Source organism: Hippocampus guttulatus, chromosome 11, assembly GCF_054856545.1.
Source record: "Hippocampus guttulatus isolate MCC_2025c chromosome 11, RoL_Hgut_1.0, whole genome shotgun sequence".
Taxonomy (NCBI): domain Eukaryota; kingdom Metazoa; phylum Chordata; class Actinopteri; order Syngnathiformes; family Syngnathidae; genus Hippocampus; species Hippocampus guttulatus.
In genome coordinates this window covers 19601988-19628828 of record NC_141271.1, presented here as the reverse complement: position 1 = coordinate 19628828, position 26841 = coordinate 19601988, and the positions used below count along the sequence as shown (strand labels likewise).

The window sequence follows — 26841 nt, the reverse complement described above, 5'->3', positions numbered from 1 at the left end:
GGGGAGTTGCCTCCTTTGTGTTGCCTTTCGTTTTTGTTGTTACTGCACTTGTCCTTGTGTTCTTTTCTGGCTGTTAGAGGGACGGAAGGCAAAATATATTTACATCTTTGTTCCCAAGAAAAAACAAAAACAAAAACAAACTTTTTTTTCCGTTTTTGCAGTCCAAAAAAACATATTTAGGGCTACAATGTTTATCACTTACTGGCCCTTTAAAAGGACAACAAAAAGCTTTATGAGTAACCAGGTTTGAGTGTTACTGTTTTGTTTTTTTTGGTTACAAAGTGATGACTGACAATCGTTGACTGATTTTTTTTTTAAGGTATGTATTTGTACCCCACCAAGGAGTGTGTAATGTATATTAATCGTGAATATATATTTATACAGATATACATATTTTTTTGTATCTTTCCCATGTCCCTTCACCTTATTTTCTTTCCAACTGTGCTAATGTCCAAAATTCTATGCAGTATTATTATTGTTATTATTATTATTATTATTATTACTATCAAGGTGACTTTTTTTTCTTTTCTACATTCGTGTATGAATAGAGACTTTGTCAATGTCGCTGTCTATTTTGTGTGTGTCAAATGTAATGTATAAATTAAATTAACCCACTTGGACCCCCTCACTGTTTCTTTTTATGCACAAAACACATCCTAGATTTTATATGAAATTAATGTACATAATAAAATCTAGATTTTTGTTTCCCCGAGACACGCAAAAACAATCTGTCCAATTTTTTTTTTAATTGTCGCATATTTATTTCAGGACAATTTTTTTGGTGCATTTTATTTTCACCATGGCACATTGTTATGAAATGGCTGACAATTATTAATTTGTGATAGTTTCTTCATAGTGCAATTTTCAAAATTGTTGCTTCAAGATATTTTTAAAAATAAAATACTTTTACATTTCTTTTTAAAATAGTTTTTACGAATAGCTCATCTTTTGGGATACTAAATAGTTGCTGGTATGACATTTTGGGACACTTAAAAACTATTTGGTGTTCTATGAGAATTTTTAAGAACAGCTTGACTTTTGGAACCGTTTTTTAATGATGGCTGGTATTTGGTTTTTTTTTTCCACAACGGATTGTGAGGACATTTGTCATGATATTTGGTGTTTTGGACATTTTTTAAAATAGTTTGTGTTTTGGACAGGAAGATTTGATGATATTTCACGAATAGTGTTTTGAAAAGTACAAGAACAATTTTTAATGACTGTTCGTTTAGTATTTTTTTAATTTTTCAGTATGTTTTGGCGGGGAAATTGAATTTGGACAAGCTTTTAATCATAATTGTGATTTTTGAACACTTAAAAGATAGTCTTTCAGGAAGTTTTATAATTATGGCTTGTGTTTTGAGGCAGTGTATTTTGTTTAAATATTTGCATTTATAATATTTTATTTGTTTATGTTTATTATTGGGGTTTTAAGTAAACTCAACTCATTCATCCCTTGTGTTTTTGATACACCCACAATGCCTTGCGCGGTTGCGTCATCTTCAAGGGCCCCGCATCCATGATGGCGGCGCTCGGTGCGGCAGAAGTTATTACACAGCTGGAAAGCGCTGCCAAAGTTTTAATGGTGAGACGTAATAAGCCTTTTCGGGGGCGACTTGACTCTGTGTAAACCCGAACGCGATGAAGCGAGGCGAGTCTTGCTGGGGTTCGCCATTGCCGATTTTTCATGGCCAGACTTTGTACCTGAGCGGCAACGGCGGCGGTGCGTGGCCAAGCTGCCGCCGATGCCGCTTCTACTTCTTCTTCTTCTGCTCCTTCTCCTCTCTTTTCCCCCACGAATATTGACCTCGCCTCCCCAGCCGAGTAAAGTCCTTTAAATCCCTGGTTACGCGAGCAGAGGCTCCCTTTAGTTTCCTGGAGCTTCTCAGTCTTCCATGGACATGAAGCATCCCAAAGCTAAACTGTGTTATCCCCAGCATATTCCACAAATTATATTCACAAGCTGTGCCGACAGACGAAAAACAAGTAGCCCCTTTAATTAGCAACACAGAGCCACCAAACACAGTCGTGTAACTTGCCCCTATCCCCAGAAAACTAACTATGTAGCAACGCTAAGTCGAATCAGTTAGACACCCCCAGCCCCAGACTCTTGGTGTTACCCCCTCAGCTAACCATTTTTATTCAAGAGAAGTTTTATTGTCGTCTTATTACCGGAGGAGGGCATTCCATCAGTTCTGAGAAAAGGTCTATCAGTCCGTCACTGACAGAAGCACGTTTTGCTGATGAAAGATAAGAAATTTCGAGAAAATGACTGACTAAACACTGACGGGGGTGGGTTTTCGTCCATCACTGGAATCATCACTCACCGGTTCATTACAAACAGGCCGCCTCATTCTGTCACTGACACCGGGGTTGCTTCGAGCGTCTTCATTGACTATAGAGTGATCCTATGTTGAGGGAGGATTGTGAAAGTGGTGCCATTTTTCTTCGTTTCATTTTAGTTTTCTTCTCCTGTTCCAATTATCTTCTGACTTTTTTCTTGTGATTTAAGACAGTAAATGTGGTTTTGTTTTTCAGGCACCGCCTTCCATGGTGAGCACAGAGCAGCGCCAGCATGCCGAGCACGTCTTCCTCTCCTTCAGGAAGTCCAAGTCGCCCTTCGCCATTTGTAAACACATCTTAGGTGGGTGCTTACACACGTTCCCTTCATACTAACGGCTCATGAAAAAGTATTTGAAAAGTTGTAGGACAAGAGGTTGTACTTTTTCAAGATGAGTTCCATTTTTTCTTTGTTAGAATAAAATAGTTTTTTAAGAGAAGAGACTTTATTCTTCTATAAAAAAATGTAATATAAAAATTCATTTTTAGAAAAGATAAGTAATTTTTAGGAATGAATAAAAGTCAAATTTTGTTGAAAAATATACTATAAATAATAGAAAATTCTTTAGATTCAATTTTTGATATTTGAATCATATTTTTCAAATTGAAGAGTATTTTTTTTAAAGATCAAGAAAGTTGCATTTTTTTTTCTATTTTGTTCCATTTTGTTTGTAGCATTCCTAGAAAATTAACACTACTTTTTTTCTTCACCCATCTGTATTTTTCCTGATATTTTTACAATAGCGCGCACTTTGATGAGGATGTTGTCAATGTGTGATGCGAAGAGTGCACTGTTGCTTATGTTTCAGAGAGCAGCAAGGTGGACTACGTGCTGTTCCAGGCCGCCACCGCCATCATGGAGGCGGTGGTGAGGGAATGGATCCTGTTGGAGAAGAGCAGCATCGAATCCCTCCGAGCCTTCCTGCTCACATACGTGCTGCACAGACCCAAGTCAGTACACGCTGGAAATTGAGTTGCCGTGGTGTGGTGCTGAGGTGTTTTGAAGGTGTTTAAAGTCAAAGTGTTTAAGGTGGAAATCCAGGTGGCAATGAAGGCGAAGATGTGATTTTACAATGGAAATGAAGCTAGAAGGGTGTCGCGGGAGCATTCGTGAATTCGCTTATTGGGATTTTAATTATTCTTTGAAAAAACGGCCTATTTATGGTTTGTGTCCTCAGGCTAAAGCAATAAAAGTGTTGCTTTGGCGTCGCTTTGGTGCCAAGCAACTCTGTTGAAGTGAATTGAGGCGCTTCAGTCAGACCAAAGTAGCGCTTCGCCTTCAACTTGTGGCATCTTGTCAGTTGAGGTGCTTGTTTTTATACAAAAATATTGCTTTTCTTCCACCTTGTGGCATCTACAAGCAATTACAAACCTCACAAATTTTCACTCTGCGTGGCAGTGCTCAGGTATTTAAGGTGGAAATACAAGTGGGGAGGTGTTTTTCTTTTTTCTTCTTTTCTACCGGTAGGTGCATTTAAAGATGGAGTGTTACGTTTAAGGTAAAAGCACTGTAGGTGGCATGGAGTCTTTAAGGTGGAAATATGAAAGCAGAGAAGTGTTCAGCCGAATGGGCGTATTTCAGGTAGAAATGAAAATGCAGGGAGGAAAAAAAGTGATCATTTTGTCATTTCAGCTTGCAAAAGTACGTTCGCGAGCAGATGTTGCTGGCTGTGGCCGTCATTGTCAAGCGTGGCACTCTCGATAAAACCGTGAGCTGCAAAAGTATCTTCCTGGAGGTGGGACAGCTCATCGGCAGCGGGAACCCCAATGTGGTAAAAACACTCGCACCTCCAGACGCAGTGCACCGAAGCCGGTGGCCAGTAGGTGGCGGCGCAACATGAGCGTTTGACTGTGCCGCTGCAGCAAACGCTGGCGTGTTCCATCCTGACGGCGCTGCTCAGCGAGTTCTCCAGCTCCAGCAAGACCAGCAGCATCGGGCTGAGCATGGAGTTCCACGGAAGCTGCAAACGCCTCTTTCAGGTGCGTGCTTTGCCCTCATTCAAAATGAGAAATACACCTTTATTTACAGAGCAACGTAAAAGAATCAGCCGCAGCAGGAACAAATTGCTGCACAGCGATCACACATATTACTTAATTAACAAACAAAATTGTAATACTAATAAATGTATGTAAAAAAACAAAATTGAGATTTGGGGGGGAAAATGTGTTTCATTTCCTGGTATTTTATACTATAACAAGAAAATATAATCCACAGTTGTTATAGATCAATAATTGCTATTTTTTTTATCTGAAAACCAACAAATAATCCTTACAGGTTATTTTCTTTTGTTTTTACTACAATTGAAAAAACAAATTTACTAAAGACAGATTTGAATTTTAAACTCCATTTTAATAATTAAAAAATACGTATTTTGTATTGTTTGTTATATTAAAATGAACTGCATAAAAAAGATCTAAACATACATTTATATAATGTATATTTTGATGAAAAATATATACTCTTTCAAAAAGGCGGCTGTATCTTGGGCAAAACTAGAAAAAAATAGCTAATTATGTGATTAACTGTTGGAAATACTGTAAAACATATTGTCGTATATTTTATTAGTTTTGATCAATTCTGTATAAATATTTTTTATAAAAAGTCATTCAAATATATTTGTTTTTTTTGGGGGGGGGGCGACCCCAAAATGTTTCTATTTTTACCGCATACGTGTGATTGTCCAGTTGAGATGACTGCATGGTAATTGTAGCTCTGGCATGTTTCAGGAGGACGGTCTTCGTCAGATCTTCGCAATGACCATGGAGGTCCTGCAGGAGTTCAGCCGGCGCGAGAACATCAGCGCTCAGATGTCGTGTGTCTTTCAGCGCTACCTGGCCCTGGCCAATCAGGTGCTCAGCTGGAACTTCTTGCCGCCCAATCATATCCTTTCCTTCACATTGCTCGTTTCGTAAAGTCATCGCTTGGGCCAGGGTAGTCGAGTTAGGCAAATGATCGGGATGGGACTCGTGTCAAGGTGGTCTTCACATCCGTGCTGGTGGCCAGAAATCCACAAGACCATATCGTGGTCTGAAATATCATTGTCATAATCCATCTGGAGAAAAAAAAATATTTTTAAGAGCAATAAAAATATTTTTTTCTTAATTTTGATTAAACATGAATAACACAAAAAAACCTTTAAAACAACTAAATACATTTTGATTATCTTTTGATTTAAAAAAAATGGAAAAAATTCTCAAACTATCCACAATACACGACATGATCTACTCACCTCAAGAAGGGAAAACTATTTGGAAACATTGCTTTTCTGTACTGTATGCTCCGTGTGTATGCAGGGCGGGTATGCCTGCGTGTGTGTGTGTGTGTGCGTGTGTGTGCGCGTGTGTGTGTGCGTGCTGGCCAGTAATGTATACATGTAGGTGACTTTGTAGTCCATCTCTATCATGCACTATCATGTGTTGTCTGTGCAGCTGGCCTCATGTTGAGAGCACAAATCCTAAATCCTAACCAGCCTGGCATCTGAGGGGGATCTGGATCACTTTCAAAGAAGTGTCCGTCTGTGCGTTGTGCATCTGTGTGTGTGTGTGTGGGGGGGGGTGTCCTAAGACCATGCCCCCCTTTTTCCAGGCTCCCCTCGTTATGTGTGGCGCACATTTGTGTGTGTCTTCCTAAAGACAAACTTTGACAGTCTACAGTCATGTTTTTTTTCCTGCAACAGTTGAAACATATTTTAGTGACTGGTACTCAATAATCCAGTTTAAAAAAAAAAAGTCCCCAGCACACATCTGTACCCCCCTGTAGTTACTGCAATGGGATCAATTGGTATCGCTGGATAGTCTGAACTCCCACTTTGCATATTAGAAATAATTACAGCGTCTCGAAATAATCCACAGAGTCATGAGCGTGAGTGCTCCTCTCACTAGTTGATAACCACAACCTGGCACACTCGAGGCAAAGACTACATTAGAAACAATCCGCAGCCAAAAAAAAAAATCATCATTCGAGAAGTGACACACAAAAAATAAATGTACATGTCATGATTGTGTGGTCGCTTTTCTGATCAGTTCTTCACGATAACCGCCAACTTGTACAATAGAAACAAACACAAGGACTAGGAATTAGGGCTCGATGTGATTAACTAAACTATTAGCTCTTTAAAAATTGGCTAAAGCTCGGATGATTTAAAAAAAGAAAGGTCATTAACGTATATATATTTTTTTCAAGGAAATGCAAAGGAAGTATCGGAATGGGCCTAAAAAATTCCATATCAGTCAGGGCCTACGAGAAAACTTCGAGATCCTTTAATTACTTTTGTTGGAAGGGAACATCCCTTGTATAAAAACCGAAGACAATGATGAGTGTCGCCGCCTGTATGTCTCTGAGCGTCCCGGGGGGGGGGGGGGGGGGGGGCTTGCGCGCGTAATTGCCGACAGCCGCCGACTATCAAACAGCAGTACATGGTCCTCTTCTATCAGGGCGGGCGAGGCGAGTGATCGGGGGGGGGGGTCTTCAAGGGGGCCGCATGTCCGTCCACGCTCCCTTCAGCTCAAGGGGGTGTCGCGTGTCCCCCCACGCGTTTGCGCCACAACTTGTCACTCGCCACCGGCCTTGACTCGGGGCTCCTAATAAGGCAGTCAGGTGACAGATTGGGCCGCCGGACCGTCTCTCCGCCACGCGGCCCCGCGTATTTGCTGTCTGTCGGCCCGCCATCTGCTTTGTAGCAGACGGTCGCAGGAATGTGAGCTTCTTTGGTATTAAAGCGTGACGCTCCCACTTTGGACCCTCTCGGACTGACCTGCTTTTAAAGCCAAATTTTTTGCTTCAATTCAATAGACAGTGGACTGCTCCTTCTGGTGTGGGCACCTTTGGCACCTGGCAACAGTATTTTATAGACCGAGGATAGGCAACAAATTACAACAAAAAGAATCAGTTTTTAAGTTATTTTTTTGCCATTCAGGTGCCAACCGGTGAATATGCAGGGGTCAACTTAATTTTAAGTTGTAATGTCACCATTCACCACCAGATGGCATGTCTTAGTTGTGCCTACACTAGATCTTAGATTGATCGATAGTACAACTTGAGTAAGCTTAATACTTTTTTGCCAATTTTGAATGACATGCACGGCAAACATAGTACCTCAATAATATAAAAATTTTGAGTAAGATCTCGTATCTTTAGGTGCAACTATAATTGACAGTTTTCTCCAAGAAAAGAGTCCTCGACACGCTCAGACCGATGATAATGCGATCACTCACCTTGCCACTTATTCTAATAATCGCCACCTTCCACAGTGGACGTGAAGAGAACAAGAAACAATCCACAGTCACCCAAAAATAAATAAATAAAATAATCTGCATCTGAACATGTTGAGCGCTGTTAGTACGATAATTCTCGCGCTCCTGTCAAGACAATGTGCTCCCGCCCCTGCAGACAGCTGTATGATTGGGGACAAAGCTTTAGGGGAGCCGACGACAACGGGAGACGGGTGCCGGATTGTTATTTCACATGGCGGGATTTAGGGTGGGATGCGTCCCTTAAACCCCAGCACGCGCCTTAGCATAGCGCCGCGCGACGGCGAGGCGGCCGCCGGGATCAAGCGTAATGAATAGAGGATACAGAAGAAGGTCGCTAATCCGTTAGCCGCACACAGGCAGCAAGGCCGTGCGGAGATTAGCCGGCTAATCTGTTTGTTGGCTATTTGCAGAGGCAATGAGGACACAATGAAGAAGTCCAGCTGCTCGCCGTTTAGCTCCTTTTCATATTTGACTCGTATAGAGTGTCTCAGGGCCGTTAGCACTTTGCTAAATGTTAGCGGTTGTTTGTTTGGGGCTCTTGGTCGCCATGGTTACATGACTACAAGGGTAGGAAACTGTCAAGAAAGAAACCTTTTTACACATTTGTACGAATGCACCTGGAACAATATAAATTAACACAATGATGAGAAATAATCCACCCCTCCACCCCCCAAAAACATGTTTTCTCATGACAGCAACTGGATGAGACATCATGCACTCACCTCTGCATGTGCATGAAGTAGATGTCTCATCCAGTTGCTGTAATGAAATTGTTGTTGTTGTTTGGGGGGTTTTTTTTGCCACTTGGTCATGATGACCACCTTGCACAAAAGAAGTTATAACAATAACTAGAAATAATCCAGTGTAACACACACACAGCAGAGGCACATGTGTCTATCTAAGCCGAAAGGTTTGCTGTGCTGCTAATGCAGTTGGGTCTAATTGTGTGTTTGTGTGTGTGTGCGTGTGTAAAAAGTGAGGCGGCACTGCAGCTATTAGGAGCCTGCGGGCTTGAAACAGCAGCAGGTGATGCCTTTTAAAAAGCCAGCAAATCGCCGCCACATGTCCTCGTCACTCCCCTCGCGCGCGTTCGTCATCCAGCAAACATGTGCGTGTCACAGGCACACACACTCCATTTTGTGTGTCCTTTAAGAAGGGAGAATTATGTGGTAGCTTCATTGAAAGTCATGCTTATCCTTCCAACACGCACACACATACAGACACACACACGCATGCATGCACAAGGAATGTGTTTGGGCCTACGTCCACACGCATGGGAGTTATATTTAAAAAAAGTATATTTTCCCAACTGTGGAATTTCCCCAAAAATGTAAGTCCACGGGGAAACAAATTTGCAGTCTGTCAAGTGTGTATCAAAGCAACAGGTGGCGTAAGGCGAGTCAGAAGAAAGATGAAAGTAATTTTTGCAAAAGGGAAAATACAACCAGTGGGGAATGGAAGTGACAGGGATGTCCCGACGAGCATTGTTGAACAAAAGCCCAACGCACTACAGAATTTTCCCCCTTGTGCTGTCTAAAAAGTACCGAGCCAAGGCGGAATATCACTTTAGCTGTGTGTGACTTTGACAAAGCAACACAGCAACTCGACATTCAGAAAAATGACCGAGGTGATATGTAAAATACACAGATTGCATCTCGCCTATGTTACGACTCTGATCCTACCTCTAAAACCAGAAAATGACTGGGTCAACTTGACAGAGAATTACATATTAGTGCCATTAATAACAAACAGCAACTTGTAAAAAAAATGTTATACAACTTTCACTGGTAGAAAGGAAGGCGGTTCTCCCAACTCCATTACGGATCTTTTAATACCTCTGGAGGTAGACATTTGTGGCCTTAATCCCATGATGGTGCTGTTTATACAGCACAGCTCACACACACAAAAAAAGGAAATTGTCAACCGTTTCCGGCAAAGGCGGTATCCCACCTCTGTTACAGCTTTGATACTACCCCCCCCCCTCCCCCAAAGCCTGTGAAACCTTTAGGTCAACTCTGCCCCACCCTTCATTTGTGTCTTTGTTGATCATGCTAAACAACATCACGGAAAAAAGCTGGCTTTGAAAGAAAATGTCCCACCTTTCTGAAACCGGGAAACACTGGGTTGATTTTGTTCCCCCATTTTGTGTTCGTGCTGTTTTTCAGGGCAACGCCTTTACAAGCACATACTGTAAATACACAGTTTTCATGCTACTCCCGAAGCCGTAAAATTGCTGGGTCGACTTTGCTTCCCCGTTCCTCGTCAGTTCTGTTATACCGAACAGCATCACAGGTCTGGTTTTCAGAGGCATTGTCGAAGGTGGAGGTGTTCCACCTCTATTGCGGCTCTAACGCTACCCCCAAAGCTGGAAACATTGTGGAGTTGACTTTATTTAACGCGATGGTCGGTCTGTATGTTGTACTTATCGTGCCTGAGCTCTCCCGAGGCCTTATTGAGCCCCTGTTGCCACTGCGCTACCTCCCGGGGGACCGAAACAAATAGCATTCTTGCGTCTTCTTCTGGACCGGTGCTTCTTTCCATTGCACCCATTCCGCCCCCGCTCGCCAAAGTTCACGGCGAGGTCCTCCGCCTCCACCGTGGCTATTTTTACCCCCGTTCTCTGCGTTTGACAGGTGCCAACTTGTGGGCCCAAAGTGCAGTGCGGCGCGGGGCGTGGGCGGCGGCTGGAATGCGCCGGCGACCCGGCCGCCCTCTGCCGCCCGCCGCTCGGCTTTGATGACGCATTCCTCCGCTCGCTAGTTTGTCAAGCGATGCGCGCGGAATCCCAACACGGTCGGCGTCTGACAAAACGGCTTGGGAACACTACTGACACTTAGATTGACAGGAGATAGACACTGGATAGAACTGTGGATTTCATCTTTGCTTCAAAAATGTTAATATTCTTGGTGTTATTGTTAAAATGGTTGTTGTTCAAGTAGTAACTTTATGAGATGTTCTTTTTGTATTAAAATATATATTACATTTTTAAAGGATTGCCATTGTGGCCCTGTCATGTAAAAAAAAATTATGTAAGTAATATGTAAGTTTTGTATTTATATACAAAATTTACGGTCAGTCTTCTATCTGCTTATATGTTAGCGTTAGGCTCGCCACTATTTTACCGTACAATATTTTAAAAGATTGAAATTGATTTTATGTATTTTATTTTGTATTCATTCGTCCCCGCTCAAACGTCAGTCAGAACAGATGAATGTACACAAGGGTGGCCAAAAATAATCCACGGATTCGACTGTTGCTGAATGTTTTCTTCTGTTCCCCGTTTTCATTGAGAAGTCTGCTTAAGAACCTCCAACTATTGGCAAAAGAAAAAAAAATGAGTACCAGCAGAAATGCTCGGGTGTTAAGAAGGAAGCGGGGTGCGAGCAGATTGGCTGAGGAGTGAGGGGGGGGGGGGAGGGGGGTAGTGGTCATATTCCAGTATTGAAGGAGTCTGGAGGCTGATCTTTTCTGCACATTTGCGCCAGGCCGGTCTCCCGAGTAGCCACAGGAGGGGTCGGGTGGAGTTTAAAGAGGGAAGTGTTCACGCCACACTATGCTGCTGTTGGCCTTAACGGGCAGCGAGTCACTGGGGCGCCACTACATTGCCATGTTCGAGGCGGCGCAGAACGTCACGCTCAAGCCCACCGAGACCTGGAGGGAGGCGCTGCTGGACACCAGAGTCATGGATCTCTTCTTCACGGTGAGTACATCACTTCCTCCTCCTCATCCTCTTCCTCGTTTTCATTACAATCTCTGCCGCCGCCCAACCGAAAGTTTTGCACGCGCTTCCTCTGGCAAGTCAATGACAAGGTGTCTCTTGAGTTTTGACCCACGTTTGAAATTTGATGCCAGCTGCGCTGACATAGCGTTACGCCTAAATGGGTTGAGATAGAAATGGGAAGCGTGGTGTTCCACCATTCAAGCAAAGTTATTTACTGCAGTATTTAGGGCTTTTCTCGTCATGTCAGCTACTCTGTCATCATTGTTTACTGCCTAAATGGGCTGAGGTCGAAACTGAAAGAGTTAGATTCCCCTGGAGTTATCTGTTACAATATTTAGGGGTGGTTGTTTTTAACTCCTGTCATCAGAAGACAAGTTCATTCATACCCAACTTGTTTGCTGCCTAAACAGGTTGTGGTAGAAATTAAGAACCAGGTTGGTTGGACTGACTCAGGCCCAAAGATGTTATCGCCTGAACAGACTGCGGTAGGAATTCATTGTGGTTCTATTATTCAGCGGGCTTGGTTTTCAACATTATTGTGAATCTTTTGAAATTTGATTGAGCTGATCATTCATCACAACCAGTCGGATTGATTCAGACCTGACTACATTGCTGCCTAAACAGCCTGCGGTCGAAATTGCCTTTTCAACAGTATTGTCAGTCAAGTGAAATGAGATGTTTTGATTGTTGTTGTTTCGAACCAGTTTGAGTGAACTAATTCAGGCCCCCACTAATTTGCTGCCTAAACAGGCTGCGGCAGAGGCCAGACAACTCCCGTTTGCTTTTTAGGACTCAAAACTTCTCTTGCTGCTTTTTGTTTCCTTGGCGCCTCCACTCGATTTATGGTGCCCATGCAGGCAGGTTTGTCTTATTCCTGAAGGCGACATCTATAAAGAACCTTGAAAAGAAGAGTAATCCCACTGCTTGGTCAGACCCGAAAATAAGCGAGCTAACACGCTATGCTGCTAATCAAGCCAAATTCCTGAAGGTCCAGAATGCTACCAATGCTAACTTGTGCTAACCTGTTTCGGGTTTCGGCCTCATCTGCCGCTCTGGTATTTCTAGTAGCTCCAATGTTTGTTGTTGTAGATGCCCTCGGCTGTCCCTATGTGTGTGCGTGTTTGGTCCAGGAGAATATGTCAACGTTGGCGTGTTTGGCTTCTCCGTGTTGTGCGTTTCTTTAATTTAATGGACTCTGCTGTTGTCTCGCGTACACACGGGCAGCAGGTGTGTGCATGTCTGCGTGTTTTGGGCGTTGTTAAGAAACACAAAACACACAACTGGGGCCCCAATTCAGGTTCAGCTTATTAAAAATGTGTGACTTTACCCCCTTGGCGATGCTTGTCTCTTGCGGTTCTGTCATTTCACTCCAGAAAATGGATGGATGGATGTCCCTGAGCTGTTGTTTGTGTGCACACTTGACAATCGATTATGAATGCATCGTTATATTTGACCGTTTCCATGGCGGTACAGTCTCAAGAAAGTGTGTGTCACCAGCATCTAGTCTCTAGTTCAAGACTGTCACATGACTGCCACAGTAAATTTGGCTGGCAATTTGAGCGCAAAAATTTTGGAGTTCATCTTCGAAGGACTCCCTGGAATCGGACAAATTGACACAAAAACGACAGGCTTCCTGTCCTTTCTTGCATGGCTTCTTGTCATAACCGACTGAAAGCAAAATGGCCGACTTCTTGTCTTTGCTGGTATGGCCTCTTGAGCTTTTTGTATGTCTACACATTCTGGACGAGCCGACCAAAGTTCATGCTGCTCAGTGAAACTGACTCGGAGGGGCTGAATTTTCAAATACACCCAATTTCATGTTTTCACTCTCAGAAATGCATCTGCTTCCAAGCAAAACGGTTTCCTTTGTCTTTTCAGGCAAGTGTCTTGGCATTTTTGTGGATCGACTCATTACAGCCATTCCTCCAAAATGTCATGTTGCTCGCTGGAACTGCCTGCGGGGTCTGCTGAGTGATTGGCTCTAATACCAATTACTCAGGCCTTTTCCCTCATGCAGACCTACAGTGCATATAAAAGCCTTCTTCCGCATACTGGCACATCTTCCAAGGTCAAGCCAAGAGTGTGTCAGTCAGCATGTGTTGCGATGGAAAGACAATAGGCTGCGAGCAAAGTGTTGATGCGAGACAAATGATGGGAAAGATGAGCCTCAGGGGAAACACACACACACACACACCAGCCAGGCTTTGTCTCTTTCTATAAATAGCATCCTCATCTCCACTCTCTCCTCCCTGACTACCAGCCTCCGTTTTGTTATCCCCGTCGTAAAAGCCGTCCTCGTGTTTTGTAGCCTCAAATGTTTTTTTGATATTATACACCCGCAACCCCCAAAAGAGGCTCAGAATCTTTTGAAAATTCTGCCCTGAAGCCAGTTTCACTTGGCAGCACGAAAATTATTCGCAATGCCTATCATGGGTGGACCCAGGAAAAAGTCTCAAGAACCCGTGCCTGAATAGATGTCCAAGTCCACCGTTTTGCTGTGAAGCTGACATGCAATTTTCATGGTAATTACAAACCCAATTCCAATGAAGTTGGGATGTTTTAAACAACGACAAAAAAAGAATACAATGAGTTGCGACCTATATTTAATTGACACGATGCGGGTCGGGGGGATTTCCTACAGTCTAAGAATGCAGCATTAACGCGAATTAATTACCTTGACGACGAAGCAAACAGCCCCTCTGGGGTTTTATGGTTCATTGATTAATTGGTGTGCATTAATATCATAGTTGGGTTCCTTGTGAAGGTATCTGTCTCTTTCGCGCACATGTACACACGTATACACGCTAACAATAGTCAGCCATGAGCGGTATGGCACACATCATTCGCTAGCGCAGCTGCCTTGTACCCACCCTCCCTCCCGCCTCCCTCCAGCCGATGACTTCACATCGTGGAAGCATCCGCGGTAGGAGTGTTGCGCTATAGCTGCTACGCCGTGTTAGCATCTTAGCTGCAAAAGGGAACACGGGAAGTTGGAGCCGATGCGCCGGCGGAATGGACTTTAGTGCTGGGGAGGTGGCGGAGGTCCAGATGTGCGCTGCGTAGCGTCAGTGGAAACACATGTTGCTGAGGTGGCCACGATCGAGGTCTCATCGGGATGTTTTTCCACTCTGAGTTTGATTGAGCCTGCCTGTGGGCTTTCAAGACCTCAGTGGCTGTGTTTGTGTCTGGGTGAGAGAGTGAGAGCGGGGTTAAGCGCCTAAAGTCATCCGAGGGTGAGGCAGGAAGTTTTACACTTGTGCTTGAGCATGCGCTTGGACTGAAAACTCACATTTTGTGCCGTTCGCTGCATTTATTTTCAATGCCTGCTGGCTGTGTTGAATGAATACAGGTTGTGTTTTGCCAGATTCATTTTTCAAAGAAATTTGGCCTGTGTTCATTTAGCCTAAAAGGGCCACATTTGTTTCTAATTCATAGCATGAAGCTATGTTTCACACCTATTAGCGTCGAAAAGGAGTTCCTGAATTTAGCCTAAAATTGAACAAGAAACGACACATTTGTTCTTAGCAGCAAAAAAAAAAAAAAGGTACCATTGAAATGGCGATATTCCCATTTCAAAGCATGCAGCAATAAGACTCACTGTTGACATGATAAACCTGTTGCTATGTTGTTGGATAATGGGGTTCATGTAAAAAAGATGAGGGTCTCAATGCATGCCCATGATCTCTGAAGTCCCCACTCTGTCTTATAAACGTGCCGCGTGACTGAAAGAAGTGTTTTGTCATTGACGTTAGATAACGGTGTTACACTTAGAAAGGAATACTTCCCAGTAATGCACTCGCTTCTGACAGATATTTCCCCATCATGTACATTTTGTGTCATGTTGGCTGTGTCATATAAACATGATTGAATTTTGCCCTAGAATTGCTATTTGTATTCCTGGAATTGGCTTAGGAGGGCAAAGCCACTCAAAAAAAAAAAAAAAGAAAAACTCCTTGCGAGTAAAATGCTACAAGCAACTAGAAAGTCCTCTTGATAACCACTGACACCCCCCCCCACCCCTTCATTACAAACATGATGCAATGTTTCACGGCATTTAGTTTTGAAAAGATTTAAAATGACCCAGAAATACTCTATAAAATTGACATTTTGTTCCTCACCATAAAAAAAAGCAATTTCCCCGATTCAAAGCGTGCAGCATCATGCCTCACGATTAAAGCAATACTGTATCGCTATTGCTATTTGACGTTGGTGTGTTTCATGGCCAATACTGTCTTTGGTCAAATCTGCTAAACTGATTCAATTCAGGATTAATGCTTCCAGTCAAAGCATGCAGGAACGTACCGTACTACAGAAATGAGGGAATATCACAAGCCAGTGTGCTTCTGTCCTGGGATAAAAAGGACGTTTCTGTGTGTGTGTGTGTGTGTTGGCGGTTTAGTCATTTAAGGATGAGAACTGCCACTTTTTACTTCTAGACTAGTTGTGCTTGGACTGGAAACTGGCTGACTTTTGACAGCTCTTAACCCTGAATGGACCTTTTGTGCCAGTCACGTCTGTTATTTTCCACTAATATTGAATGAATATCATTTGCCATATTCATGGGAAAAAAATGCTTGCATTAGCATAAGTGTTCCTTCAATTATTATTATTATTATTATTCTTGTCCAGGTCCACAGGAAGATCCGCGAGGACTCGGACATGGCCCAGGACTCTCTGCAGTGTCTGGCCCAGTTGGCCTCCATGCACGGGCCCGTCTTCCCGGACGAGAGCGCCCAGATCTCCTACCTGGCCCACCTGGTAGAGGGCCTGCTCAGCATGATCAACGGGTCAGTAGCAAGGATACTGTTGCGAAAGGAAACGAACAAAATCATTCCTCTATTATTTGAGCCGCCTATCGTCGCAAGGGTCGAACGCGGGTGCGCTCGCGCCTATCCCAGCTGTGTTTGAGCAGTAGGTGGCGTAGACCCTGAATCGGTTGCTAGCCAATGGCGGGGCACGCACGGACAAACGGCCAGTCACATTCACAATCACACCTTGGGACCATTTAGAGTGATTAATTAACCTGCTTTGCATGTTTTTGGAATGTGGGAGGAAAGCGGAGTACCCGGAGAAAACTCACATAGGCACCGGGAGAACATGCAAACTCCATACAGGAAAGCCGGAGCCCAGCATCAAATCAAAGCCATGACCTCTGCACTCACTGTAAGGCGGACGTGCTAACCAGTTGTCCACCGTGTCGCCGTAACGAAATGATGAAAAGTAAAATTGGAAACACATTTTGTTGACAGAATCAAATAAAAACAGAACTAAAAAAAAAAGAAAACTAACCGGAAGTACACTTTATATTTGCCAAACTAACAAAAACAAACTACAATTATAGTGAAAACATCGTTAGTTTTCATCTTTGTAAATGAATTCAAGACGTGACCCTTTGCCGTCGATTTTCAGCGTCTTTATATCGGTATTACGGCACGGCCGTTAGCCGGATGAAGGACGGTCCAACAGCCTCCCGGGAGTTGGGATCGCCCTCACTGTGTGTCACCAAGACGCAACGTCATCTGGCGGGCAGCTCAGACGTTGGCGCCTTGGCGACAAGCCGGTCCCGGCTTGATGTGTTTGTTGTTGCTTCCCAACTTTTGTCACTGAACTCAGCCCGAAATACGACGCGGTGGAACGAGTCCTCTCCTTTTGTGCTTCATATAGGAAACGATACTACGCCCTACAACCGGGTTTAAGTTTCTTTTTAGTTCCGTCCATCCTGTGACTCGCAGTAAAACCGAGTGGGCAAGTGGCTTGTCATGTTATGTGTGGAATACTTCTCAACAGGAATTCAAGTTGTTGGCAAACAGGGGATGGAAAGCGAGACCAACTTGGCTTTATTTAAGACCTTAGAGTTGTGATGCAGCTAAGTTTAGAAGCAGTATCCTGTGCCGCACTTATTGCTCTTCAAAGTCTGGACTGTTACACTGTACCTGTGTTTGATTTGTGGATTGTGAAGATAAAGCAGCTTGGAGGATGAAGGAATTTCAAAAAAATGTTTTAAAAATAATTATTTTGTTGTTTACTACAGAATACTTACTCTTTTTTTTTAAATCTTGCACACGTGGAATACAGTTACACACACCTCACTGTTAATTGCTAAAAAAAAAAAAAAAAAAAGCATAATAAAAGCGCAGCTAAAAATGCCATTTTGCCCGTCTACTGAAATGATACGTGCGTGCTGTGTTGTGTCTTTAGAGCTCGGAAGATTCCCATCTACCGTAAATTCAAAGAGGTCTCCCTCTGCTGTGTAAATTGCTGACGTCGAGTTGAACCACTTCCGCACTCTCTCGCGTGGCCATCTGTAATCACACTTTTTTTTTCCCAATTGCCTCATCGGAAAACCACGCGTAGCGTAGCTGGACAGATGATCGGCGCTGATTGAGCACCTCTGCTCACACTTGGGCCTTTTTTTTTTTTTTTTTTCCACGCCATGTGTGACCGGAATGTTGCTTCTCAGTGGAGCAGGAAAGACTAAATTGTTATGGGGTGTCGGGGAGGTTCCTTTTTGTGTTTAGTGCGGTTCAGAGAATCTTTGATGTTTCACACGTCTGCTGTTCATTAGAAGTACAAGAAAATATAGAAGAGAGACTGATAAAAAAAAGTTCACTTTTTGTGTTTTAAATGTTGATCTTAATTTACTCAATTGCAGCATTTCTTTGTTTTTTGTATTTTTCCACTTTTATTTGTAATATTTTGCTCAGAGGAGTAACCTTTTTCTTTTTCCTTTTTTTTTTTTTATGATTACATTTTTTTAATGGTGGTTTCCAATGTGCAGGCTGAGGCGAAACAAGGGTCAGCTTTCCATTTGAGCCCAAAATGTCCACAAAAATTGCTGTTCATACTTCATCTTGAGGATAACACGACCTGCGGCGATTTTCCACAGCTGCGTGGTGGTCCCAGTTTCACGCGGTTTTCCCCAGCGGCGTCATTTAAAAAAAAAAAAAGATGGGGGGGGGGGGCAATCACACGCCAATCCACTGCATTGTGTTGACTCACAGCTTATTTATAGTCTTAATCGGCCATTTTAAGGCGGCCTGGCAAGTTTCCATGCGCCTTTTAGTCAAGGTGACGGGGACAAAGCTTAGCATTGTGTAGCAGCGAGTGGCTAAAAACGGGACTTCTAGCAAGTAGTCGTTGTATTCATGGTCAGTATTAAAAATGTAAAAAAAGGAAGTTAAACGCCTCAGACGTGCCAAAACTAAAAAAAAAAGTAGTGCAAATAAATCAGATTATTTCCACCCACTTATTTGGGATACACATTTTGACCTAACAGCATCAGAAAAATGCCTTTTTAATCCCAATTTCTAATGGCCGATGCCCATTTATATACACAGTGGTGGGAATTTAAAGCCTAATTTTTTTAAATTGTAATTTTATTCAGCCCTTAATACTATCATATCTTACGTTTTGGGGGGTATTTCTTTCTTTTCCAGCATCGAGATTGAAGATTCGGAGGCGGTGGGCATCTCAAACATCGTTTTCAACCTGATCACCATGTTCCCCAGGAGCGTGTTGACAGCGCTGCCCAGCGAGCTCTTCACTTCCTTCATCAACTGCCTCACGCTGCTCACCTGCTCCTTTGGACGCAGTGCCGCCCTGGAGGAAGTGGTGAGGAACTGTTTCGTTTTGAAAAATACAGCCAGTTTCACCGAGCAACATCAAATTTGGCCGACGTGTGTATCATGAGTGGGCCCGCGAAAAAAAGTTTCAAGAAGGCATGTCAGAAAACACAGTCTTACCGGTTTTCCTCAATGTGGCTATTTTAGCCACAGCACTCAAAAGCACTTACTGTATAAACGCAGCCCCACCAGGTTACAGCTTCACCAAACATCTTGTAAATTGACTTGTCTTTGCAGCTGGACAAGGACGACATGGTGTACATGGAGGCCTATGACAGGCTGTTGGAGTCGTGGCTGACGCTGGTGCAGGACGAGGAGCACTTCCCCCGTGGCTGCTTTGTCCAGCCCGCTGTGCAGGTCTTCAACGCTTACATCCAGTGTCACCTGGCCGCACCCGACGGCACCCGCAACCTGGTCAGATTCGGTCCCGCGGTCTTGAATAACCTGAGAACCGTCCCCACCGTCCTCACCGCCTCTACTCTGCTCCTCTTTCCTCAGTCAGTAAACGGTGTGTCGTCCCACGACGAGGAGGAGATCAATGAGCTGCAAGAAGATGACAGAGAGCTATTCTCGGACCAGCTGTCCAGCATTGGGACACTGGGGCGGGTGGCTTCAGACCACTGCATCCCCCTCCTCACGAGGTAAAAGCATTTAGGGGCATCTTTGCACAGGTAATGACCAATCCCGTTGTTTTTTTTTTTTTTTTTCTCTGAAGCTGAGCCATAATTGGTCGTTACCTGAGCGACTGTGATGTCATTTGCAGTTGACAGAAAGTGGCAAAATGGCCGCCGCCTGAGATGACTAAAAACAGAGAGCCTTTGCTGCTTAACTCATATTCCACAAACGAAATATGAATCCGAATGCCGTGTTTAGACTTGCACAGAACATATTCTTGTAAAGACAATTTTCAGGTTGACTTTGCCATTAATGTAGCTCCAAGCAGTCTTTGGGGAATTGTGGCTCATGAGTGAGCTTAAACTCTCAGAGAGTATGGTGCCCCTTCTTACCCCCTTTGTTGGTGCTGCTCGTCTCTTTCTCTTCCTCTTTTAAACCAAAAAAAAAAAAAAAATGTGTTCAAGTTGAGTGTGGCCTTTGTTGATCGCAGCCTCCTGGAGGACCGGGTGACTCGACTCCACGGTCAGCTCCAGAGGACACAGCAGCACTTGATGTCTTCATCCGACCTGACGTCAGTGGACCGCAAAGTACTGGACGACCTCTATGAAGACATCCACTGGCTCATCCTGGTCTCAGGTCAGCGAGAACCCCCGACGTAAGCTTAGTATTTCTCTCCCCTTAGATTCCTCTCGGATAAAGTTGCCGCATTATCGTCATCTGAGGATCGTTGGCTGGAAACGACAAAAATAAACACCTGCTAACATGATCCAACTCTGTGCTGATCTCTGAATGCTGCATCGTTAACACCCATAGTTTCCATACTTTGCTCCAGCGCTCCATTTTTTTTATTTTTATTTTTTTTATTGCATTGCCGACGGCTTTCAGGGTATCTCCTGGCGGACGACCCCCAGGGCGAGACGCCGCTCATCCCTTCCGAAGTGATGGAGTTCTCGGTCAAGCGATCAACGGAAGTGGACATGAACACCACGTTGCAGATCCTGGGCTCGCCGGGGGAGAGGGCCTCGTCCATCCTGGGCTCCGACCGCACCGACCCGGTCATCAGGTTGTCCGACCGAGGCCTTCTCTTATGTTCTTCAGAATCAAAATGGCTTTGTCATTGTGTCTCAGGGTGCAATGAAATTGAATAGACACAACCAGTCCAAGAGACATAAAAAATAAGAGAAAAGGGTTGGGAGGAACGTCAACGATTCTTTTCTATGCAGTAAACTTGATATGCGTGTTTGCGTGTGTAAGGTTGCTGTCGGCCGTGCTGAGGACGTCTGAGGTCGAATCCAGGGCCAGCAGAGCCAGTTTGACGCAGCTGTTGAGTCCTCAGATGGGCAAAGACATTGTTTGGTTCCTGAGACGCTGGGCCAAGACCTACCTGCTCATGGACGAGAAGCTCTATCAGCAGGTGACTCAACCAACCACCTGCGTGCACCTCTGCGTAGACTCTTATGTACACACTCTGAAGGTCGTGGCATTGGGGATAGTTTGGGGCTGCTTTGCTCCATCTGGAATCAGGTGACTTGGTTGTGTGCAGTGTATAATTAATTCTAATCGCAGCATTGTGAATCCAAATATGCTGCCCGGTGCTTGTGTTTAAAATACATGGGAAGAGCACCTTGGAAAAAAAAAAAAATTATGGCATCCTTGGAATATTTTTCAAACTCGTTCATCCCTTCTCACAAGTGAAAGCAAAAAGATTAGCTGAGCGATTATTGCCCATTTGTCCGAAAAGTCACTCACCGCTATTGTCATATTGTTTTGCCCGTACTGTTGGATTCATTTCACCTTTTCTTTTCAGGTCAGCGTCGCCTTCAGCACGGCGTTTGGTTCTGACACGGAGGGCGCCCGGTGGATCGTGGGCTACCTGCTGGAGAAAGTCATCAACAACCTGTCGGTGTGGAGCTCAGAGGCCGACCTGGCCAACGACACGGTGGAACTGCTGGTGACGCTGGTGGAGCGGCGGGAGAGGTGAGGCCAGGCCAGGTCTGGCGCGAGTATGTCGCTGAGCGGGGGGTGGCGGGGGAGTCTTGTAATACCCCCACCCTCCGATGTCCACGCAGGGCCAACATGGTGGTGCAGTGCGAGAGCTGGTGGAATCTGGCCAAGCAGTTCGCCGGCCGCAGTCCACCGCTGCACTTGTTGTCCACCTCGGTGCAGAGGACCCTCATGAAGGCTCTGGTGCTGGGGGGCTTTGCCCAAATGGACACGGACACCAAGCAGCAGTACTGGGCTGAGGTAACGCACTCGAAACGAGTGGACAATAAATACGACCTTTTTCCTACCCCATCTGCCTTCGGGCAGGAGGTGGCGCAGACAAACCAACTATTCACACTCGCGGTCAGACTGCGGGACAATTTCATGCATTCAATTAACCTACCATGCATGTTGTTGGAAAGTGGGAGGAAACCGGAGCACCCGGAGAAAACCCAATGCGGGCACGGGAAGAACACGCAAACCCGACACGGGGAACGTCGGGGCCCGCAATCGTACGACGGATCTTTGCACTGTCAGGCCGACACGCTAACTGGTCGACCACCATGCCTCTCTCATATTGTGCACTTCTTTTTTATTTCCATATTTGGAAAAACATTTCACATTCTTTTATTAACTCATTCGGTACCAGCAAATTCTGGACCAAGTCTGAAAAGACGTTTAAAAACGTCTTTGGGAGTGAATGAGTTAAGTGCACTAGTATTATTGCATTTGTCATTTTTGTTTTGACAAAGCAACGTTTTTCCAAATATTTTATTTTTTATTTTGAAGTCATAGCTAAAATCGACAACAACTTTAATACCCACACAGCCACGCACACACGCCTCTATCATGAGTGGCCTCATGTTACGCTCATGTAGCATTGCTTGACCTTCTTCTACCTATTGATAGTTGAACCCCCCCCAAAGACGTTGGAATTGCGTTTATCTCTTGTTCCCGGGAGGCTTTCTTGAATCAGCCAATGAGTGAGCACGCTGCGCACTGTCAGCAACTTTGAGCATCAAAATTGGCCCGTCCTGTCCAGCCTGGCAGACTTGACGGATGCGCTCCATAATAGCCCCGCAGGGAGGAGAACTTGATCCGTGTCATCATCTCGGAGGTCTTTTGTCCTCATCGGCTGACGGTAGAAAAAAAAAAGGAGGGGGGGGTGCTTGGGGGCGCAAAGCTACGTGTAATTAACGGGGGAGGGGGGGGGTCGGCAGCTGTCGGTCGTCTCGGTTGCCACGTCAGGTGGAAGATGAATGGGTCTGATGTGTCTCGACAGCAACGGGTCTGTTGACGACCTTTAAATCAAATCTTTAAAAAAGGTAATTGTGCTTTTGGGGGGGGTGGATGCTGTTTTCCAAACGAGATATCAATTGTGTATTTTTTTTGACCTGCAACTGCAGTATTTTGATGTTCATGAATGTTTTATTTAATTTTTTATATTTGACTACTATTTTTATTTTTCATCTTTTATATTTTTATTTTTGTGTTGTTTGTATTTTTAGCATTCATAAGTAATTTAATTATTTAGTTTAAAATGTATTTCTGCCTTGTAATTTTCCAATGTCCATTTTTTGTTTTGTCATGTTTTTTTTAATCCATAATTTGTTAAACGTAATTTTCAACAATTTGTCTTTTTATTTGGCATTTTAAAATTGATACAGAAGAAAAGTTGGTTGTTTTAATTTTTTAACCTTTAATAATTAATTTTTGATTTGCATTTGCTCATCACTGTTTTCAGGTGCTGCACCCGCTGCAGCAGCGCTTCCTCAACCTGATCAACCAGGAGAACTTTGCTCAGATAAGCCAGGAGGAGGCGGTCAAGCGGGAGATCGTGGCTACGCTGGAGGCGCTGTGCGGCATCGCCGAGGCCACGCAGATAGACAACGTGGCCTCGCTCTTCTCCTTCCTCATGGACTTCCTGTCCAGCTGCATCGGACTCATGGAGGTCAGGGCGGCCGCCGGCGGACGGGCGGGATCCTCCGCAGATGTTCGCTCCGTGTCATTTATTGGATGCGTGTTCGTCTCAGGTGTACAGCAACACGCCCGAGACCATCAACCTCATCATTGAGGTTTTTGTGGAGGTGGCTCACAAGCAGATCTGCTACCTGGGAGAGGTTGGTAACCGCCGCGCTTGCGCAACGGAGTCCCAACGCGCCGCCTGGAAAATGAGCCCAGAGTCGCTCGCGTGTGTGCAGAACAAGTCGATGAAGCTGTACGAGGCCTGCCTGACGCTGCTGCAGGTTTACTCCAAGAACAACCAGAGCAGGAAGCGAAGCGACGCGGCGGCCGAGGAGGACCAGTACCAAGACCTGCTGCTCATCATGGAGCTGCTCACCAACCTGCTGTCCAAAGAGTTCATCGACTTCAGCGACACAGGTGCAGCACTCTTTCTGTTATGTCAAACGAGTGCAGTGATATTGTTATGCAAGAAAGCACTTTGCACTGGGGGGGGGGGGGACAATTGATGTACCGCTAGTTATTTTTTGATTCTGCAAACCCTTTGTTGTTGGGAGTATGCATCCTTTACACATGCATTGAGAAATGTTTGATGAAGAATATACTAAGTGTACTCACTTTGCGCACACTTTGTCCATTTTTAAAAGAATTTTTTTTTTCATCATTTCTTGAGGAAGTGCGTTGTCCTATGTGGGCCCCCGAGTAGCGCTGATGAAAAATTGTGGCCCCCTCCAGCATTGAAGTTGGCGATCCCGGTCTATCCTTGAGTTTTAAATGCATGTCAAGGAACCTGTGTGTGTCTCTTGTCGCAGTCTTTGATGTGAAAGTCTTGGTTTAGAAGAGGGTTGTGCGTCTCCATGTGCCTTGGTGTCTGCGATTTTAATGTCATGTTGCTACGGGAGTTGTCTTTTTCCATCTTGAAACGGGTTGTGCGTGAATAGTTGCCGTTGTCTCGGCTTTCAACATTAAAGACATCTGCCGCGTCTGTCTTCCAGATGAGGTGTTCCGTAGCCAAGACCAGGGCACGCCGGCATCCAGTCGTCCGGTGTCTGCCGCAGACGTGGTCCTGTACGGCATCAACATCGTTCTTCCTCTTATGTCGCAGGACCTGCTTAAGGTTAGATTCATGTTTTTTTTTCTTTTTTTTTTTTTTGTGGGTGGGGCGGGGTCACCGATTTGTAATGAAACGTTTGCCTTTTCCGTTCTCCGCAGTTCCCGTCTTTGTGCAACCAGTACTACAAGCTCATCACCTTCATCTGCGAGATCTTCCCCGAGAAGATCCCACTGCTGCCCGAGGATCTCTTCAAGAGCCTCATGTTCTCGCTGGAACTCGGGATGACCTCGTATCCTCGTCACGTGCAAGGACATCAGTCACTACGGCAAAAAGACCGTAGTGACAGATGCAAATAGAAATAAATCACATGTATCGAAGTAAACATTGGCGGTGGGGTGTTACAAATCGTCAAGTGAACATCCTTAACGACAATGCTTAGTATGGGTTCGGAGATCAGTCAGCTGTGTTTGGAAGCTCTGTCGCCATTGGCCGAGCAGTGCGCCAAAAACCAGGAGAAGGACACGCCCCTTTTCTTGGCCACACGACACTTCCTCAAGGTATACTCACTCAGTCTCTCTCACACACCCACACACCATCTGCCTGTGCTCCGTGTTAACGTGCGGTGTATGTTGCAGCTTGTGTTTGACATGTTGGTGCTGCAGAAACACAACACGGAGATGACGGTGGCGGCGGGAGAAGCGCTTTACACGCTCGTCTGTTTGCACCAGGTCAGATGACACATATCAAGTTGACTTGAGTTAAATAAAGATATTGTTGCACAGGTATTGGCGCATTATTGACATTTTGATACTATTATAATCTTGTCATGCTATAAATGGTTCTGACAAAATATTGTGGTATTATCAGTCTTGTTGATCGAGTATTGCGATACTAATATCATTGTTAAAGTATTGTTGTCGTATCATGCTCGTGTTGATATTGTAATACTATCATCACTGGCAAATTATTGTGATAGTCCATATCATTATCATCATGATACTAATGATACAGGCAGCCAAGTATCAAGATACTAATGATATCATTGTTAAATTATTGTAATAATGCTGACATTGAGAGAGAGAGAGACACACACACACAGACACACTCAAGTGTGGTACAGTGACATGAGGTTGTGATGTCCTGCTGCAGGCGGAGTACTCGGATCTGGTGGAGTCACTGCTGTCATCACAACGGGATGCGGTCATCTACGGCCGCCTGGTGGCCGCCTTCAACACTCTGACGGCCAGTAGCACGCCACCGGCCATGGAGCGCAAGCAGAAGATGGCCTTCCTCAAGAGTCTCGACGACTTTGTGGCCAACGTGGGTGGCCTGCTCTGCGTCAAGTAACCACAGCGGACAAACGCACGCACGACATGCCTTTTTATGCCAGGCCACGCCCTCAATAAACTATGGGTACATGGGAAGGACATTCACCATGGCAACCCCCTGAACTGCAGTGCAGACAGACAGACAAAGACAGACAGACAGGCCGGCTGGGAAGCTATGCCCAACGCCCAGGCAAAGCTCCTGGAGTACACACACACCTAATACAGTGTTATTGGAAAGTGGCAAAGATTTTTAATATCATTTTGTGTGAAATTTTTGAATGCCTTTGAACTTATTGGAGGACCATTATGTTTACAGAATGTGCACACATGCACTCATGAACGCATGGCGCACGCACGCGCGCACACACACACACACACACACACACACACACTTTTAGTACACTAACAGTATTTACACACATGCATATACACGTATACACATATATATATATGTATATATATATAATGTGTATGTATGTGTGCGTGTACACACATTTATGTATATGCATATACACACTGCTCCAAATCTCTCGAGTGCCTTGTGTGTAGAAAGGAATATGTGTGCGTGCGTGCGCCTTGCATCATGTGTTGCCATGACAACAAAGGCTGCCCAATTTCATTCAGGTGCGTTGGTTTTGTTGAGCACCTCGAATGCAAAAGCATGCGCATGCTGGCGTCCGCCTGCAGGCCTTGTAATTTTTGTTCTGTTTGAGGAACCTCACGACATACCGTGACTGAAACGTTTTAATACGTCAGCAGGCGGATGGTGAACTTTTATGCTTGAATTCAGATCAAGAAATAAACAAGGTTGGGCAAATGAAACGTTCACGGGCTGGGTTGGAGGTAGTATTTTTCTATAGCAACGCATCCGTGAAAAGAAGCACAGAAGCCCTGCCTGTGTGTGTTGACCGCATTTAGCAGTGTACATAAAGTTGTATTGTAATAAATCTTCTGATGTCTTTA

The 26841-nt window shown here is 44.6% G+C and overlaps 1 protein-coding gene across 1 annotated transcript; it reads left to right on the top strand.

Moving 5' to 3' along the window:
* The first annotated feature begins 1516 nt into the window (after window positions 1–1516).
* xpo4 (exportin 4) lies at window positions 1517–26841 on the top strand. Its single transcript, XM_086124262.1, has 24 exons — window positions 1517–1585; window positions 2539–2644; window positions 3150–3291; window positions 3974–4112; window positions 4204–4320; window positions 5068–5221; window positions 11181–11293; window positions 15944–16101; window positions 18751–18925; window positions 19174–19350; window positions 19435–19577; window positions 20042–20187; window positions 20437–20614; window positions 20806–20965; window positions 21359–21528; window positions 21621–21795; window positions 23279–23485; window positions 23568–23654; window positions 23736–23916; window positions 24492–24613; window positions 24709–24839; window positions 24990–25107; window positions 25186–25278; window positions 25700–26841. Exons 1-24 carry the CDS (start codon window positions 1520–1522, stop codon window positions 25895–25897), a joined length of 3456 nt encoding a protein of 1151 aa, XP_085980388.1. The 5' UTR covers window positions 1517–1519; the 3' UTR covers window positions 25898–26841.

What these genes read in the sequence shown, in the direction of transcription:
- xpo4 (XM_086124262.1), top strand. Translation starts at nt 1,520, where the DNA reads ATGATGGCGGCGCTCGGTGCGGCAGAAGTTATTACACAGCTGGAAAGC. An exon ending in TACGTGCTGCACAGACCCAA is followed by an intron (nt 3,292 to 3,973) that starts GTCAGTACACGC and finishes TTGTCATTTCAG; the next exon opens with CTTGCAAAAGTACGTTCGCG. An exon ending in GCTGCAAACGCCTCTTTCAG is followed by an intron (nt 4,321 to 5,067) that starts GTGCGTGCTTTG and finishes GGCATGTTTCAG; the next exon opens with GAGGACGGTCTTCGTCAGAT.